This window comes from Kogia breviceps, chromosome 2 (genome assembly GCF_026419965.1).
Source record: "Kogia breviceps isolate mKogBre1 chromosome 2, mKogBre1 haplotype 1, whole genome shotgun sequence".
NCBI classification, from domain to species: Eukaryota; Metazoa; Chordata; class Mammalia; order Artiodactyla; family Physeteridae; genus Kogia; species Kogia breviceps.
Window position 1 is genome coordinate 192,927,650 of NC_081311.1, and position 19,655 is coordinate 192,947,304.

A 19,655-nucleotide genomic window follows, 5' to 3' on the forward strand; every position below is an offset into this window, starting at 1 on the left:
GAGGGGAAGACCCCTCACACAGTTCAGCTATTTCACTTCCCTTTTACCCTTTAGGTGCCGCACCCGAGGGATCCATCAATGGGCAAACTTTCTTGTCAGAGCTCCTGGAAAGGACAGAGGCAGTGAAAATCTAATCAAGAGTGATCTTAGGCCAGCTCTATGGCCTAAGGAGAAGATGGCAAGTACAGGTACCCCCGTCAGCTGCAGGTTAGTCCTGGCCTCCGGTGTCCAGCATGTCTCCTAAGGCTGTGGCATCTACACTCGTTATTTCTGTCTTTCCAGCCTCATTCTATAGATATAAACAGAATGGATGACAAATCAATAAACAGGAAGTAAGATTTCAAAAATTGCGGTAGATTAGCTGTTGCAGTGGGAAGTTAAAGGACACCCTGACTCACATCACCTTCTTTTCTTGTAACTGCCAATGCAGCTGGGTGGGCATTGTTGGAATTCCCTGGTCCCTCTGGGGCTTGCTACCAGGCTGGATGATTCCTTGTGCCCTCTGAGCTGTCTCATTTCCCCCATAACCTCCTTGATCCCTACCTCCAAAGACAGGTCTGTCGGTAAGAGTCTTTTCAGAAAAATTTACACCCAAATCGAACTCCCAACTGTTGTAAAACCTTTTTCTAGTTTCTGGGTGGTGGGGGACCAGTTTTGTCAGAGCCCATCTGTGTGGCCCTGAGTCTGAGAGTCAACTCAGGACCTCTGAACACTGGATAGGAGGAACTGAAAGTAGATGGGGCTCAACACGCATGAATACAAACAGGCAAGGGAGGAGCAGTTGCTTTTTCTATTCTGGGATGTATTAGACATCTGGTTAGAGAAGGAGGGAAAGTTGTCTTTTAAAAAGAGAAGATATTATTGTCAATCATCAATCCATTATTGTTGGTAAAAATTAAAGCAGCATTAAAGTGTGTGAAAACTCCTCTAAGCTGGGGCTGTTTCTGGTGCTGGCTGGGCCCCAAGAAGGCAACGGCATTGCTACTGGCAGCTGTGCAGCCTGGCAGGTCCTTTGCGCCCAGCACCCTTTCTCTTGGAGGCTGACAGTGCATCCCGCCTCTGCTACCCACCTGCACCTGAGAGATGGGAAGATGAGCCAGTGGAGCTCAAAGTCCAGCCAACCTTTGGCCTCCAGGCAGGAAAAGAAAGGTACTGAGAGGTGAGGGTGGGGTGATGTAATGCTGACCTCATAGAATGACTTCGGAGGTGTTGCTTCTGGTTATATTTTCTGGAAGAGATTATAGTTGAAATGGTTTGGTAGAATTCACTTGTGATACCATCTGGGCCTGGTACTTTCGTTTTTGGAGAGCTATTAATTTTTTTTTTTTTTTTTTTTTTTTTTTTGAGGTACGCGGGCCTCTCACTGTTGTGGCCTTTCCCGTTGCGGAGCACAGGCTCCGGACGCGCAGGCTCAGCGGCCACGGCTCACGGGCCCAGCCGCTCCGCGGCACGTGGGATCCTCCCGGACCGGGGCACGAACCCGTGTCCCCTGCATCAGCAGGCGGACTCCCAACCACTGCGCCACCAGGGAAGCCCTGAGAGCTATTAATTTTTGATTCAATTCCTTTAATAGGTACAGGCCTATTCAGATGATCTATCTCTCTGATCTCTCAGTGTGAGTTTTGGCAGTTTGTTTCTTTTAAGGAATTTGTCCATTTTATCTTTTCTCAAACTTGTAGGGATAGAGTAGTCCATAGTATTATTTCTTTATTATTTTTTAATGTTCGTGGGACTAGTAGTGATTTAAGGTTCGTGGGACTAATAGGGACTAAATTGGCAATTTCTGTCTTCTCTTTTTTTCTTTGTTAGCCTGGCTAGAAGTTTATCAATTTTATTGATTTAAAAAAAATCAGCTTTTGCTTTCATTAATTTTTTTCCTAATGTTTTCCTGTTTTCAGTTTTATTGATTATTACTCTAATTTTTATTATTTCCTTCTGCTTGAATTAGGCTTAAACTTCTTCTTCTCTAGTTTCTTCAGAGGGAAGCTTAAATTATTGATTTAGATCTTTCTTCTGATATATATATTTGAATGCTACACATTTCTCTCTAAGCACTTTTGTGCTGCATTCCATAAATTTTGTTAAGCTGTGTTTTCATTTTAATTTAGTCCAAGTTATTTTTAGATTTCTCTTGAGACTTCTTTGATCCTAGAAGTATGCTGTTTAATCTCTAAGTATTTTGGAATTTTCCCACTCTATTTCTGTTATTTCTACTTTAATTCCATTGTGGTCTGAGAACGTAATTTTTCTGATTTCTTTTCTTTTTAATTTGTTAAGATGAGTTTTACAGCTGAGAATGTGCTATATTTGGGTATATATTCCACATGAACTTGAGTGGTGTGTATATTTTGTCATTGTTGAATAGAATAGTCTATAAGTGTCAGTGAAATCAGATTAATTGATGGTGCTGTTCAGGTCACTGTATTCTTACTGACTTTCTGCCTGCTTGTTCTACCAGTTACTAAAAAGGGGTATTGAATTCTCCAACAACAAGAGTGGATTTGTCTGTTTCTTCTTGTAGTTCTATCAATTTTTGTCTCATGTATTTTGATGCTGTTTTGTTAGTTGCGTACACATTGAGGATTGCTGAGTCTTCTGGGAGAAATTGACCCTTTATTTTTTATACAATTTATTTTTATACAATTTATTATTTATACAATATTTTTATACCATGCCCCTCTTTGTCTCTGATAATTTTCCTTGCTCTGAAGTCTTTCTCTGAAATTAATATAGCTACCACAACTTGCTTTTGATTAACGTTGTCATAACGTTATCTTCAGCCCTTCACTTTTAAGCTATCTGTGTTTTATATTTACAGTGGCCTTCTTAAAGGCAACATATAGTTGGGTGTTATATTTTTTCACTCTGTCAATTTCTGTCTTTTAATTGGTGTGTTTAGACCATTCACATTTAAAGTGATTATTCATATGGTGAATTAAAATCTACCATATTTGTAACTGTTTTTTGTATTTTTTAACTGTTTGTAACTGTGTTTTTATTTGTAACTGTTTTTTATTCATTGTACTCATATTTGCTTCTATTTTTTCTTCCTTTCTTTTTCTGCCTTTTGGCTTTAATTGAGCATTTTGTGACTCCATTTTCTCATGTCTCTTGGTATATCGATTATACTTATTTTAAAACATTTTATTGGTTTCCCCAGAGTTGGCAATATATATTTACAACTAGCCATATCCACTCTAAATTACAATATATTGCTTCATGGTCAGTGCATGCATCTTACAACAAAATGTCACCAATGCCTCCCTCCTGTCCTGTTTAACACTGCTGTCTATCATTTCACTTATCCATTTACTATAAATCACATAGTTGTTCTTATCACTTGGAACAAACTGCTATTTCTTAGATCAACTTAGAATAGGAAAAAAAGTTTTTAAGTATTTATTCCTATTCCTTTATTTCATTTATTCCTTCTCAGATGCTCTTCCTTTCTTCATGTAGTTATGAGTTTCTGACCCGTATCATTTTTCTTCTGCCTGAAGAACTTCTTTTAACCTTTCTTTCATGGTAAATCTTCTGGCAATAAATTACCTCAGTTTTTGTTTCTTTGAGAAAACAGTGAACATGGTTAACCAGGTGCTGGCTCTGAATTCTTAATTTCAAAGGATATAAGAGTCCAGATTGGAGGGTTTTTAAAAAATTTTTTTTATCACTTCAAATTTTTATCTGCATTTTCTCTTGCATGGTTTCTGATGAGAAATCTGATGTAATTTCTTTTTTTTTTTTTTTTTTGCGGTACGCGGGCCTCTCACTGTTGTGGTCTCTCCCATTGCAGAGCAAAGGCTCCAGATGTGCAGGCTCAGCAGCCATGGCTCATGGGCCTATCTGCTCTGTGGCATGTGGGATCTTCCTGGACTGGGGCACGAACCCGTGTCCCCTGCATTGGCAGGAGGACTCTCAACCACTGTGCCACCAGGGAAGCCCCCTGCTGTAATTTTTATCCTTGTTTCTCCAAGGGTAAGGCTCCCTGACCCCTCTCCCCCTCTCTTCCTTGGGGGAGACATTTTCTCTTTGTCTTTGGTTTTTTTGAGTTTGAATATGAAATGACTCATAGATACTTGGTATTTATCTAGTTTGGTGTTTGCTGAGGTTCTTCAATCTGTGGTTTGTTTTCTGTTATTAATTTTGGAAAATTTTTGGCCATTACTACTTCCAATATTTCCTCTGCTCTCTTTTCTCTTTCTTCTCCTTCTGATATTCCATTTATATATATCTATTCTTTTTGGTATTCTTGGGTATTGTGTTCTGTTGTGTTTTTTTCTCCTTATACTTTTTCTCTTTGTATTTTAAGTAATTTCTATTGACATATCTTCAACTCATTGATTCTTCCTTCAGCCATGTCTAATCTACTGATAAGCCCATCAAAGGCATTCTCTATTTCTGTTGTAGTGTTTTTGATTTCTAGCATTTCCCTTTTCATTATTTCTTTGACTTTCCATCTTTTTCCTTACTTAGCCGTATGTTCTTGCATGTTGTCTGCTTTTGCCATTAGAGCCCTTAACATATTAATTAGTCATAGTTATTCTAAATTCCTGTCTGATAATTTGAAAACCTGTCATATCTGAGTGTGGTTTTGATGACTGCTTTGTCTCTTCAGACTGTTTTTTGTCTTTTGGTATGCCTTGTAATTTTTTTGAAAGCCAGATGTGATGTATCAGATAATAGAAACTGAGGCAAATAAATGTTTACTGTGAAGTTTTATGTTAACCTGGCTAGGAGATGGGCCATGTTTAATGTATTTTCTGGCTTTAGGTGACAGAGGCTTCAAATTCCTCTGATGTTCTCATTTTGTGTCCCCTATTTTCTTTGGATTTCCCTAAGTGCTCATTAAATAGAGCCTTGCAGCTCTTTCAGCTGTAATCCTCAATTATTATCCTGTAGCCCTATTGATATAGTGGTAGGGTACTGGGGAGAGAAAGCATTCTTAAATCTTATGATTAAATCTCAATCTTGTAGTGGAACTGTGTTCTTGGACTGTAAATTTTAGAATGATTTCTTAGCTATTTCTCCTTCCCTCACCCCATTAAATGAGACAGAAGCCTAGAAGGAACTGGATTTTGGTAACGGACCTTCCCCTAGGTCAGATAAGGCTTGGGCAAAGTGTTTTCCTCTGGAGAGTAGACCGTGGTTATGGAGAATGCTCTGGGCTGTTTTAAAAAGTTTCCTTTTCCCCTCTCCCTCTGCCAGAGCAGAGGATTTTTCTTGGCTCTTCACCATGAGTACCTGGTGGGGTTCCTGGAGGTAAAACCCACAAAAGATTGGGGGCTCTCCTAAGACAGTGGTCCCTAGGAGTTTCTCATTCTCATGTAAGTCCACACTCAGCCTCCAGCAAGTCATCAGACTTAGCATTTAAGTGTTCCTGTGGTCTATGGCTCTAGTGGCTTCCATTCCAGGTAGCTGATCTCATCTGTGATTCTCTGGACTTGTCTGTCAATCCAGTTTTTGCGTTGACAGTTTGACCTATGGCCTCAATTTTCCTGTACATGCCTGAAATTCATTTATTTTCAGTTTTTTCAGCTTTTTTATTTTTGTAAAGATAGGAGTGATGACTTCCAAGGTCTTTGCAATGTTAGAGCTGGAGCCAAAAATGAACTTTTTAAACCACTGCAAGTTAGATTTGTTTCTTAAAACAAAATTTTTGTTTTAAAATTTTGATTTATTGTAATATCATCTTATAGCTAGAACATGTACCTATTCAATTTTTCTTTATTATTTAGATAATTCAGGCCAAATACTTGGTATGTTCTTGTGTTTAAGACTGAGTTATTAATACATATTTTTACAATTTTTAAAACTTATAACCCATATATCTTTTAAAATATACTTGAGGAGTTAAAAATTGAAATTTTGACGACCATGAAAGATTTGTCTATTAGCAGTCTTAAATGTTGTTATTAAAATACATATATTGTGAATTATTTTTCTATCTTGTTTGCCTTTGTCTAAAGTCACTTGCCCATTTTTTGACTTTTAACATTTTTAATGTCACTGTTTTTTGTGTGTCTTTGGTAGTTAGACTCTATTTATACTTTATTTCATTCATATTCTAAGATGGTAATTTAATCTGTTTTTTAAAAATATTTATTTATTTATTTATTTATTTATTTTTGGCTGTGTTGGGTCTTCATTTCTGTGCAAGGGCTTTCTCCAGTTGTGGCGAGCGGGGGCCACTCTTCATCGCGGTGCGCGGACCTCTCACTATCGCGGCCTCTCTTGTTGTGGAGCACAGGCTCCAGACGCGCAGGCTCAGTAGTTGTGGCTCATGGGCTTAGTTGCTCTGCAGCATGTGGGATCTTCCCAAACCAGGGCTCGAACCCCTGTCCCCTGCACTGGCAGGCAGATTCCCAACCACTGTGCCACCAGGGAAGCCCAAATCTGTTTTAAATCACATATATCTTTTGCTTATAAATTTTGGGGGCACTTTTAATATCTAATGTCTCTTTGTTTTCTCTGTTTAAGAAAAACAGTATGTTTTCTTTACTTGTATTCTTTTGTAAGATTTATAGTCTCACTTTGACTCTATTTGTTACCCTTATGATTTCTAATTAATTCTCAAATATATATTAGGTTGGCCAAAAATTTCATTTGGGTTTTTCCGTGAGATGTTATAGAAAAACCCAAATGAACTTTTTGGCCAACCCAATATTTCTCTGATTGATAGCATCAAATGTGAAACCATGCCATTTGAGTTTAGCATTTTTGAAATAAATCATTTAACTCAGTTTTTTAACTTGCCCAGATTCAGTTTGTTAAAATTTTTAATATACTCTGAAGTTTTAGATTAAGCTTACTATAATTTTACTACTGCATACAGTATATATCCTCTTTCTAGAACAAGGCTTCTCAAATTTTTTTATTTTAGGACCCCTCTACATTCTTGAATATTATTGAGAATCCAAAGAGCTAGTTTTTGTTAATGTAGGTTATACCTATTACTATCTACCATATTAGAAAGTTGAACTTTGAACACTTAAATATATTTATTTATTCATTTAAAAATAATAATAATGAACTCACTACCTGCTAACATAAATGACCTATTTTATGAAAAATAACTGTCTTCTAAAATAAACTAAATTAGTGAGATTAGCCACCCTTCACATTTTTGCAAATCTCTTTAATAGCTAGTTCTGTAGAAGACAGCTGGTTTCTCCTATCTGCTTCTGCATTCAATCTATTGTGATACCACAGGCCATGTATTCTCTGGAAAAATCCACTATACATTTGTGAGAGTATGAGAGAGAAAAAAGGTAAATAACATCTTAGTATTACATGAAAACAGTTTTGACTTTGATGACACCTGAAAGGGTCTTGCACAAAATCCCAGGGTCCCCAGACCCTACTTTGAGAATCACTGTTCTAAAATAATTTTTGAGATGTACTTTTTTTCTCAAATAAATTTACAATTTTTAGATGTCAGTATTTTTTTAATAGACCTTTATTGGAGTATAACTGCTTCACAATACTGTGTTAGTTTCTGTTGTACAACAAAGTGAATCAGCCATATGCATACACATGTCCCCATATCCCCTCCCTCTTGAGCTTCCCTCCCACCCTCCCTATCCCACCCCTCTAGGTCATCGAAAAGCACCGAGCTGATCTCCCTGCTATGCTGCTGCTTCCCACTAGCTATCTATTTTACATTCGGTAATGTATATATGTCGATGCTACTCTCACTTCCCCCCAGCTTCGGCCTCCGCCCCCACATCCCGTGTCCTCAAGTCCATTCTCTCTATGTCTAAGACGTCAGTATGTTAACTGGTTTTAATGGTGCCTTCCACTTCTTTCATTGATAGAACTTTGCTCGTATTGATTTCCTGATTCTCTTATTATAGGGTATCAGCAAATAATTTGTTCCAGACAGTGTGTCAGTAAGAATGGGGTAGATTATTCTATTGGAACAAACATTTCTAAAATCTCAGTGGGTCACCGGCTGCTTAAGGGAGCCCTCATCTTGGACTGTCTCTAGCTGATGAACAGCCGCCATCTGAAATGACAGCCACTGTAGCAGAGAAACAGTGAGCATGGCTCACAGGTTCTGGCTCCAAATTCTTCTGCCAAAGCTACGCCCATCAGCCCAAGGAGGCAGGAAGGTGCAACCCTACCTTTGCCCAGAAGTAAAGAAAATAGAGCATTGAAAACTGTGTGACCAACAAAGAGGGTGCATGAGTAAAATGTTTTCTGAGCCTCTACACAGCTATTTTGCCTTCACACATGAATGATTGAACAGGAAGTATATTTTTTAGTCATTTCCTTTTACTTCTGAATCTACACAGTTGCGTGACTACTTTAGACATTTAGATGTTTCAAATCTACTTTTCATTTTTCCTTTAGAATTTTTTTTTTTCCCAGCTAAGTGCTGGGGAAATTCCCTTGTCTTTATCTTATGACCATTTTAGTTAAACTTTAAAAAAAAATTTCAGCAATCACTTTAAATTTCCAGGCCCATTATCTTATTTTCTTGTTTTTTCTTCATGGCATCCTGGACATAATATCTTCTCCAATGTGTATGAAAATTGTTTTTTAGAAACTCTCTTCTGTTCCCTGTAATATTTCTATTTGTTCTGGAGTCATTTTTCCTCTCTGCTCATCTTGGTTCTGCCCCTTTGTGCTGTTAGTTTCCACAAATATCTGTGGCTTGTTATTGTCTCTTCATTCTTAAGGGTGTGGCACTGATAAGCTAGCTTGGAACTGCATTTAATGAGATAGGCTTGAAAACCTGTGGCTTTGCTGGGTAAATCCCAAATGCCCGAAGGTGAAGACCTTTTTTCTGAGTCATTTACATTTTTATTAAGAGGAAACCTCTAGTTTCTTGCCTGGATGCAGGAGTTCTGTATGGTAGGGTCAGGGAGGAGTTGGGTAGCACATTGCTTTGTATTTTCTCCTTTTAAACAATCCCTCTGTTTTCATTCTTGCATCTTCTTCCCCACCTCCACTACCTCCCCAGGGGCCTGTAAGACACACTGGGCCGCTCTCTGACCTCTAGGAGCATCCTCCACCAGCGGTAATGACGAATGCTCTGACCACATTTTCTTTTTCAGACTTTGGTTTAAGTTTTTCATCCAGTCCTTTTCTCTTTGTCATTGTGACTCTAATTTCTTTGCTATCATTTTAGTGGGCTCTCCATTGAGAGAGGGGGAAAGCACTTGTTTTAAATCAGGTATCTTTAAGCAAAAACTTTTTTTAAGGAATTCAGTGAAGGAATGGATTTTATTCTATCCTGATGCATATTTGGAGAATGGGAAGTTCCAATGACCCTTTTATGGTGGGATTAAAAAATCCTATGAGTCTTTACAACTTTTAGAAATACAGAGAAGTTTATTAAGACATTATCAGCAAGGGGAACAATTTATCAAGTAAGAATCAGAATTATAAAGCTTTTTGAGTCTCTAAATTACTTCTCACAGGTGTGGTTGTGTTTGAAATCCAGAGGTCTTCTATTTCTTCATGTAGATAACACTTCCACAGGCAGGTTTAGATATAGAGGAACCTGTCCTAGTTTTGAATATTCACACAAATCTCTATATTAGACCAAAGAAAAAGACATATTCTCAATATTAATTGAAATTATATCAGAGGAGTGTCTTTGACCTAATTTTATGATGTGGAATGCCATTCCTGCCTCTGCAGTTACAGATGGGAGATGTCTAGCTCCTTTACACCTTCCTGAGATTTATTCTATTTGTTATTAAGTAAGAAGACTTGCAGTTCAGTGGTAGGTTCTGTAGTATTATCTCAGTTTGTTTTTTTATTTCTTTGTCTGTAACTTTTTTTTTGTAATGTGTTTTCATCAGGGTTCTTCAGAGAAACAGAACCAATAGGCTGCGTGTGTGTGTGTGTGTCTGTGTTTGTATGTGTATATATAGAGAGAAAGAGATATTTATTGTAAGGAATTGGCTCACACATTAATGGAGGCCAACAGGTCCAAAGTCTGCTATGCACCAGCAGGCTAGAGACCCAGCAGAGTCTCTGAAAGCAGTCAGCTGGAGAATTCCTTTTTACTCAGGGAGGCTGGTCTTTTTGTTTTATTCAGGCCTTCAGCTGATTGGATGAGGCCATATTTAGTCTTATCCCCCAAACCTTCCAGGTTGAGACATAAAATTAACTCATATAAATTCCTGTAAAGCTTTTACAATTTTAAAATTCAATGTTTTCCGAAGAGTGTTTGGGTGAAAGTCTTTTTACAGTAGTTTTGATTAGCACAGGGTAAACTCTTTCACTTCTATGTACAAGCCTTCCTTAAGCCCAGTGTATTTTTCTATTACACCCTTGATTATTCTCTAAGTAAATAAATTCCATCTATTCTGGTCCTTGCACAAGAACATCATTTTACACACATTGGCCCACCATTGAGTACCTATCATCAAAAAGAATGCAAATAGTGAATGTTGGCTAGGATGTGGAGAAATGGGAACCCTCTTGCACTGTTGGTGGGAATGTAAATTGGTGCAGCCACAGTGGAAAACAGCATGGAGGTTTCTCAAGAAACTAAAAATAGAACTACCATATGACCTAGCAATTCTACTCTTGGGTATATATCTGAAAAAAACAAAAACACCAATTCGAAAAGATACATGCACCCCAATGTTCCTAGAAGTATTATTTACAATTGCCAATATAAGGAAGCAGCCTAAGTGTCCATCAACAGATGAACAGATAAAGAAGATGTAGTGTATATGTATACAATGGAATACTACTCAGCCATAAAAAATGAATGAAATTTTGCCTGTTGCCACAACACGGATGGACTTGGAGGGCACTATACTAAGTGAAATAAGTCAGCTAGAGAAAGACAAACACTGGATGATATCACTTATATGTGGAATGTAAAAAAATACAACCAACTAATGAATGTAACCAAAAAAAGGCAGACTCACAGATATAAAGAACAAACTAGTGGTTACCAGTAGGGAGAAAGGGGGAAGGGGGAATTTAGGGGTGATCGACTGGGAGATACAAACTATTGGGTGTAATGTAGGCTACGAGGATATATTGTATAACACAGGGAATTATAGACAATATTTTGTCATAACTGTAAATGGAGTGTAACCTTTAAAAATTGTATAAAAATATATGTAGTAAATATTCATGTAGAAAAAATAATAGTCATTATAATATATAATTTTGTATATAAAAACATTGCAGAAGCTGTAAAAAATAAATAAATAAAATCTTCTGACCTCCATGGGCCTCTCGGAAACTCACCGTCTACTTTCATATTGTGTCTTTGTTGCTCAGAATGATCACAGGGGACCAGAACCCAGAGGAGCAGAACCCAGAGGAGCAGTTTTTCTATGAGTTCATATTCAGGCTCTTCAAAGAAAATAAGGTGGAGATTGCAAGTGCAATAACAAAGCCGTTTCCTTTCCTCATGGGCCTCCGAGATCGGGGCTTCATCCCTGAGCGGATGTATGAGGTCAGTGAGGAGAATTCCCTCATGATAACTTGCCAAATTTAGGATACAATGGGCAGGCTAAAGGTCCTCCTATGAACAGGGATGTTCGCCATCCTATAAGTTAGGAGTTGAGAGGAGAAGCAGCATCACAGGTACATCCCTTCTTCTGTAGTAAACGGGGGAGGTGCAGGGGGATGGAGATGTGGCAACATTGGAATGGCGAGTAGGTAGGGAGCATCTTAGATATTTTGATACAATATGATAACAATAACAAAATTAAAGCAAATAAGTGAGTTGGGCAACATTTCATTACAAAGCCTTCTTATTTTACGCACTTGAACCTGAAGTGATTGAACTCATAGGGAAGTCGTGTCACGGTAGGATAAATTTGGAAGCAGATGCTTGCTGCTCTCTCTCCAAATCATTTCTTGCACTTTAGACATTTCCAGATACAGAATACAGGTAAAGGTTAACAGTGGGCCTTCCTGGGGATACTCAGGACAAGTCTTCTTTTTGCCTTTGTGGATTTTCTTTGCCCTTTGGCAACTTTCACAGAAGGGGAGAGTGGTTACATGGTTTCCTGGAGGGCAGGGCAGTGGTTATTGTCTGGTCAGCTAAATGGCCTCTCAGTACCAGTAAGGGCCACTCCTGAAGCATCCTGGCCAGGCTCTTAAAGCCCCCACACAACATTCTACTTTGAACCTACTTTTATTCTTCAAAATTGCTCTCTTAAGTGGCCATCAATGTCAGAGAGGCAGGTTAACAAAATAAGAGTCTATTTTTATGATAGAGAATATTTTAGGAGTCATCCAAATATATGTAACATTCTAATATTTCACCAGAGAACAATTAGTCTATTTATAATCCGAGTCTCCTATAACCCATACACTCAAAGCTACATAATTCACCATTCAATATTTTTAAGCATTTTCAAGAAGCTTGTGGAAATCTGGTCCCAGTGGAAAGAGTGGTGTATGATGTTCTTAATGAACTGGAGAAGAAATTTGACAAGACAATTCTGGATGCCGTGTTCAGCAGAGTTAACCTGAAGGCCTATCCTGATTTACTCCAGATTTGCAGAAACTTCCAAAATGGTAATTATAACTTTAAACAACTTTTGGGGGTTCAAGTCCACTTCATTCACTGATTCATTCATTCCCTCTTCATTATATTTGACAGTTATTATATTGAGTGACTACTACCTGGCAGGCAGAGAGAGAATACAATAGAGAAGAAAACACACATGACTTGTGTCCTCATGGAGCTTACACATAGTGGGGGGGACACCTTAGCCAAGTAATCCCACAAATGATTGCTCAGCCAGGACCTGAATTTGGTGCTGAGAATCATAGCATTTGAGTCTCTGCTTTTCTGGAGGAAGGCATGAGTTATGCCTTTTGTAGGAAAGGAAGTAGCCCTATCTGATACTTGCAGACATGTTCAAAGGTGGAAAGATTTTCTTTGTATTAAAAGATTTGTCATTCAAGGCAGTCCTGTGCCCAAACAAAGAATGGAGAATTCACAAGAGAAGGCCAGCACATACCCATGCAATGGGGAGGGGGCAGCATGTGAAAGCTACAAAGTAGGAAAGGAACAGTGGACCTGCAGAACCATGTGGCTGAGAAAGGGAACATGGGTGGGAGGGCTTGGAAGCTCGTTCTGGAAAGGGGAGTTGGAGGTGATTTTTGAGGGTCTAACACCCTATGCCAAGGAATTTGAAGTTTATTATTTGGGAAATAAAGAAGTAATAAAGAATTTTTAAACAGAGAAAAAGTAAAAGAAGTCAGTATAAAGAATGAGATGTGTTTATTTGTGAAAATTATATCTTGTGAAATAAGAGCTATCTCATTTCTCCAATGCGATATCTCAGTCAGAAAAAGGAATAAAGGAAATCAAATACCTAGCCACAAATTTCAAGTCAATATTATATTTGTAGCCAGAACATCCCCAGGCCATGGGTAGGAAGGGAATGGCAGTTACCTTTACTGCCCACATCTCAGGGGCTCTGATCCTCTCCCTGTACTGTAGGGATCCCCCCCTCCCTGGACCCCAGGACCCACATCACATGTGTTAGTTTCTGGGGCTTCCTGTGCTGAGATCTCCTACACGTGAGGCTTGCTGCTGCCCTCAAGCTGCACTGCCCACTGCCTGGCTCAGCGCAGCTGCCCACCTGCCCCCAGGGGACGCTGCCGCTGGTGCCTCTCAGACCCTTTTGTCCACAGGAGCTTATTAGGGTCAGCGGCCTAGAGCCAAGATGCCGGTAAGAGGGGGCAGGGAAGCCCTCTGTCCCCCATCATTGAAATGCCTGCAACTGTAACACAACTGTACCTCCTGAGGTACCTCCTGTACCTCCTAGGCCTCCTTATGTTCTCTAAACCTTTCACCCACATAACATTTACCCCCGTGTCCTCTTCCAAAGTCGGCCTGGGCATGAAGTCAACGTGTCTTGGGGATGGAAAAAGCAGCTCCCTACTGCCCTGACCCCTCAGTGGGTATTGCCTCCAGGCGGTACAGTTGTGTTAGTATTCACTTCCCATCTCTGCCTTTCAGAAAATTTTCATTTCCTGTCTGTGTCTTTCAGAATGTGTCTTACCTTGTTTTCTGGGTTTCTCCCCACCCATCCTACCCCAGGGAAGTACTACTTCCTCTTCACTGTATGTCTCTTTATAACCAGGTCTTCTTCCCTGACCCAAGGTCTTTTTTCCTTCCTTCCTTCCTTCCTTCCTTCCTTCCTTCTAAATCTCCATCTTCGAAAGATGTTAGGGCTTTTCTTCTATAATATAGGTGTATTTCTCTAGAAATATTAGCTTTCTCCTGAAGAAATCCCTCTGCTTCTTCCCAGGTCTTAGTTGCACATAGAATTTACAAAACACATTCCACGTGTATTATTTATTTTAAATTGGCTTTCACTGTTTTCTGGTTATTTTGAAGGGGGTTGACCACTGTTTACAACTTTTCCACTGTCCATTCCATTTTGTTTGTTTTTAAACATCTTTGTTAGAGTATAATTGCTTTACAATGGTGTGTTAGTTTCTGCTTTATAACAAAGTGAATCAGTTATGCATATACATATGTCCCCATATCTCCTCCCTTTTGCATCTCCCTCCCTCCCACCCTCCCTATCCCACCCCTCTAGGTGGTCACAAAGCACCGAGCTGATCTCCCTGTGCTATGCGGCTGCTTCCCACTAGCTATCTATTTTATGTTTGGTAGTGTATATATGTCCATGCCACTCTCTCACTTTGTCCCAGCTTACCCTTCCCCCTCCCCATGTCCTCAAGTCCATTCCCTAATAAGTCTGCATCTTTATTCACATCTTGCCCCTAGGTTCTTCTGACCAATTTTTTTTCTTTTTTTTTTAGATTCCATATATATGTGTTAGCATATGGTATTTGTTTTTCTCCTTCTGACTTACTTCACTCTGTATGACAGTCTCTAGGTCCATCCACCTCACTACAAATAACTCAGTAGGGTAGTAGAGTCATTTTCACAATGTTGATTCTTCCAATCCAAGAACATGGTATATCTCTCCATCTATTTGTATCATCTTTAATTTCTATCATCAGTGTCTTATAATTTTCTGCATACGGGTCTTTTGTCTCCTTTGGTAGGTTTATTCCTAGATATTTTATTCTTTTTGTTGCAATGGTAAATGGGAGTGTTTTCTTAATCTCACTTTCAGATTTTTCATCATTAGTGTATAGGAATGCCAGACATTTCTGTTCATCAGTTTTGTATCCTGCTACTTTACCAAATTCATTGATTAGCTCTGGTAGTTTTCTGGTAGCATTTTTAGGATTCTCTATGTATAGTATCATGTCATCTGCCAACAGTGAGAGTTTTACTTCTTCTTTTCTGATTTCGATTCCTTTTACTTCTTTTTCTTCTCTGATTGCTGTGGCTAAAACTTCCAAAACTATGTTGAATAATAGTGGTGAGAGTGGGCAACCTTGTCTTGTTCCTGATATTAGTGGAAATGTTTTCAGTTTTTCACCATTGAGGATGATGTTGGCTGTGGGTTTGTCATATATGGCCTTTATTGTGTTGAGGTAAGTTCCCTCTATGCCTACTTTCTGGACGGTTTTTCTCATAAAGGGGTGTTGAATTTTATCGAAAGTTTTCTTTACATCTACTGCGATGATCATATGGTTTTCCTCTTTCATATATCCATTCTTTTTTAAAACTTGAGGGGTGCATTTGATGTGAAACAGCTATAAGATTCCAAGAGCAATATCAAGCCACAGGTCATGTGAGCCCCACTGAAGTCCAGGGTTCCCTGAGGGCTGGAAGGTTCCCCCTGAACTGTGGGCATCAAGGATGTCCTGGATGTGTAACTATGAGATGCAGCTCTTGGTCACTGTCTGGGATCTCTAATTGCCTTTCCTTTCTCTTCTCAGTGATTCATGAAAACTTCTATTACCAAACCATTGGTGAAGGAGAGACAAAGGAGACACTCAACTTACAATTAAACCATGAACAAGGTAATTCTGACTTGATAGAAGCTTGCTGTCTCATCTACTAAGGGGAAAGGAGATCAGGGATCAGGGGACTGAGCTCCTGGGTGGAGACTGCACCTTGGGGAAGGGATGCAGCAGGAGATGGGGAAGCCAGAGCAGGGGTGTGTTGTATGGGCTCCCAGTTAACCAACCAGATCGGGAATTCAAGAATATTGCTAGGCAGATGTGACAACTAAGAAGATGGAACATGAACCCAAGAGAGAGAAAATATCACTGCAACTATGAGGTAGAATTAAGGGGGAGAACTGACAGCAGTAATTGTGAGCCAGGAATTCAGTGGATCTGGGAAGGAGTAAGGGTTTGTGACAAGTCCAAAGAGGAAGCCTTTGATGTGTCAAAGGGAGGAACAGTTGTAAACAGTTCTCATAATAAAAGAAAAGAGAGGAAGAGAGTGAGCAGTAATTGTGTGCAGGGTGTGGAAGAGACGGTGTTCTGTAGAAAAGAAGGAAAGGAGAAGGGAAGGAGTAAAAGAAAGAAAGGAGAAGGGAAGGGGTAAAAAGGGGCAAAGAGAACAAAGGGCAGTAATAACCCTGACTATGACAATAGTCACAACGCATAACATTCACAGACCACTAGGTATAAGGTCAGTGCTTCCTGTGCATCAACATGTTTAATGCTCACATATGCCTTATGTACTTTTGTAACCAGTAGGCACCGTTTCTAGCTTTTAGTCATCTTTTCATTCATATTATTACTAATAATTAATCATTAAATTCTAACATGTAAGACATTAATTGAAAATTACGATTTCTTGCTAAGTTACTATAACCCAGGTATCACTTTACCAGTAGCATCTCACTTAATTCTCATAACAATCCTGTCATAAGGGTTTTGTTATTCCCAGTTTTCAGGAGAAGAAACTGAGGTGTGAAGATAGTTAGTGATTCCGTGAGTGAAACAGCCTTCAAGCCCAAGAAAAGGTCTCCATCCTTAAGCCAAATGGTCTACAATAAATTTAGTTATTTGTTAAATGTTGATTTTTTTTTTTCCTTGGAAATGACAAATGTAAGAAAAAACCATAAGAATGGCCTTGCAGAATGCCATTAATATGTATCCTTAATTTGGATTTATACCTCAGATATTATATATTTTACAGATGTATTAATACATTTATGTAACATTCAGATGTATTTTAATAATAATACTTATTCTTTTAAATAAAGACAAATAGCGAAAAGTATAAAATGTATATTAAAAAGTACAAAGTGTATTAAAAATATATTTAGAGATTCATCTACCACTGAGAATAGTGGGAATGAGAATGGAGTGGTGGAAGGATTCATAATAGTTATTAGTAAAGAATAAAGGTTCATTATGAAAGGAAGGGGAAACAAATCCTTCAACATCCCTAATGTGATCTAGGTGACACCCTACCTAGAGCTAGAATCCCAGAGCATATCAGTGATGGATGCAGATGAGTATAAGGGAAGAAGATTCATCTCGTGACCCAAATGGTACAATAAAAATCTAGGAAATGACGAGTGAATGTGCCCAAGAATCTGAACAAGCAGTAAGGTTGACTGACAGTCCAATATTTGCCTGGATGACTGACTCTGAGTATGGTAACACATACAGGGAGGGAGGAAGGGGGATGTCATGTGTTCATAATTCAGAAAGGAGACCCCAGGGAGCCCCAAGGAACCCTGCTCCTCTCCCCAAGGAGCAGAGGAGTAGATCAGAGTCTAGGGTGAGGAGACATTTACTTACCAAGAAAGGGTATCTGGTTTTTGTGGTAAAGGAGAGAGGTAAAAAAATCACAAAGAGACAGAGAGGGTAGGACACTGGAATAGCGTAGGTATAAAGGGTATAAAGAGTTGGAAGAGAAAAACTAGAGAGACAAAGGGGGAAGAGCCAGAAGCCTCACTGGGGAAGAGAGAGGCAGAAATACAAGGTGACAGGAGTGGCCAAGGAGAGAGACGCCCTCAGAAACAAGAATGCACAATCCTCACTTGGGGAGACACAGTGTTGGGAAGAGGACTGTAAGTACAAATGTGAGAAATGAAGAGAAGTAGAATGGATTGCAAAATGATGGAAAATAAGGCAGAGCAAACATAGAAAAAATTAACCTCCCCTCCTGCTTCACACTATCCACAAAATATAATTCAAGTTGGATCACAAATCTAAAAGTTAAGGCTAAAACGATAAAGCTTCTAAAAGAAAACACAGGAGTGTATCCTTGCAAATGTAGGGTTGCCAAAAATTTGTTACATAGGACAGGAAAAGCATGGACCATAAAAGAAGAACTTGGTGAATTGCACTTCATTAAAATTTAAAACTACTAATCCAAAGACACTATTAAGAAAAGGAAAAGGCAAGTCATAGACTGAGAGAAAATATTTTCAATACATATATCTGACAAAGGATTGTACCTGGAATGTATAAAGAACTCCTACAAAAGAGTAATAAAAAGACACACCACTAATTTTAAAAATGGACAAAAGACTTGAACATAAACAAAGTATATATCATCATTAGTCATTGGGGAAATGCAAATTTCATTAGTCATTGGGGAAGAGCCACAACGAGCTACCATTCGGTTACTAGAATTGCTAAAATTAAAAATACTGACAACACCAAATGCTGATGAGACTATGGAACAATTAGAACTCCTTTATATACGTTGCTGGTTGGACTATAAAGTGATAGATATAACCACTTTGGAAAACTAGCAGTTTCCTATAAAGTTAAATATAACCCACGACCCAGCAGTCCTAATCCTAAGTATCTTTTCATAAGGAATGAAAACATATGTTCACACAAAGATTTGTACAACAATGTTTATAGTAGCTTTATTCCTAATAGCTAAAATCAGGAACCAATTCAAATTCTCATCAATAAGAGAAAATAAACTGTGATACATTTATAGAATGGAATACTATTCAGCAACGTAACGAATGAACTACTGGTATATATAACCACATGGATGAATCTCAGAAACATTATGTTGAGAAAAAGAAGCCAGTCACAGGAGTATGTACTATGTGATCCTATTGATGTGAGCATCAGTACAGACAAGTATAGTATGAGAAAGGAAGGACTAGTTAATGGTGATAGAAATCGAGACAGTGGTTGCTTATAGTGGGTGAAAACTGACTGGCATGGTGGAAATCTTCCAAATCTTGACTGTGATGTTGGTCACAGAACTGTTTTACACTTAAGATATGTGCATCTCAATGAAAAAGAGACAAGCAAGGCTCTGCTGGGCCTCAGATGGGGTCCTTGGAACTTGAACATCATCAGAGTTCATCTTGAGCACACAGAGGTCTCTTCTCTGGATACTGTCTGAGTCCTGTCTTTTTCTTGTTGCCCTCTTTAGTGTCCTTGGAACAGTCACCTGTCCAAATGAACAATGTAATAAGGTTAGAAGATGTACCCAGCTTACTGCCATATGACAGACAAGGTAACTATCGTCTAATTTATCAATTCCATATTAAGCCTTTGTTTTCTTGTCTTCGTGGAAGCAAAGCCTACCTTCTGTCTCCTATCCTAGGCCTCTGCTAGCCCCCACTTCTCCTACGTGCCCTTACCTGCTCACATATGCAACAGAGACAGTGAGAAAAGGAATCTGAGCTCTTGAGTAGATGGAGCATCCATTGATGGGGAATATAAAAAGAGAAAATTGAAAAGGTAGATAGAGTGTAATATGTGACGAATTACATGAATGGATCCAGTTTTCTAAAATCCCACTCTTCGAGGTTGAGATAGGGGATAATTTTCAATTAATT

The 19,655-nt window shown here is 38.8% G+C and overlaps 1 protein-coding gene across 12 annotated transcripts in view; it reads left to right on the plus strand.

Annotated features, from left to right (window-relative positions):
• The window catches only part of LOC131750527 (nuclear body protein SP140-like protein), a 76,206-nt gene that overhangs the window by 2,236 nt on the left and 54,315 nt on the right, over window positions 1–19,655 (plus strand). For all 12 annotated transcript variants that reach the window (XM_059053057.2, XM_067027145.1, XM_067027137.1 and 9 more), the window contains exons 2-6: window positions 55–207; window positions 11,257–11,434; window positions 12,339–12,507; window positions 15,811–15,894; window positions 19,247–19,330. In XM_059053057.2, the coding sequence (XP_058909040.1) occupies window positions 176–207; window positions 11,257–11,434; window positions 12,339–12,507; window positions 15,811–15,894; window positions 19,247–19,330 (547 nt within the window). In that variant the 5' untranslated portion in view covers window positions 55–175. The remainder of the gene's footprint in view (window positions 1–54; window positions 208–11,256; window positions 11,435–12,338; window positions 12,508–15,810; window positions 15,895–19,246; window positions 19,331–19,655) is intronic.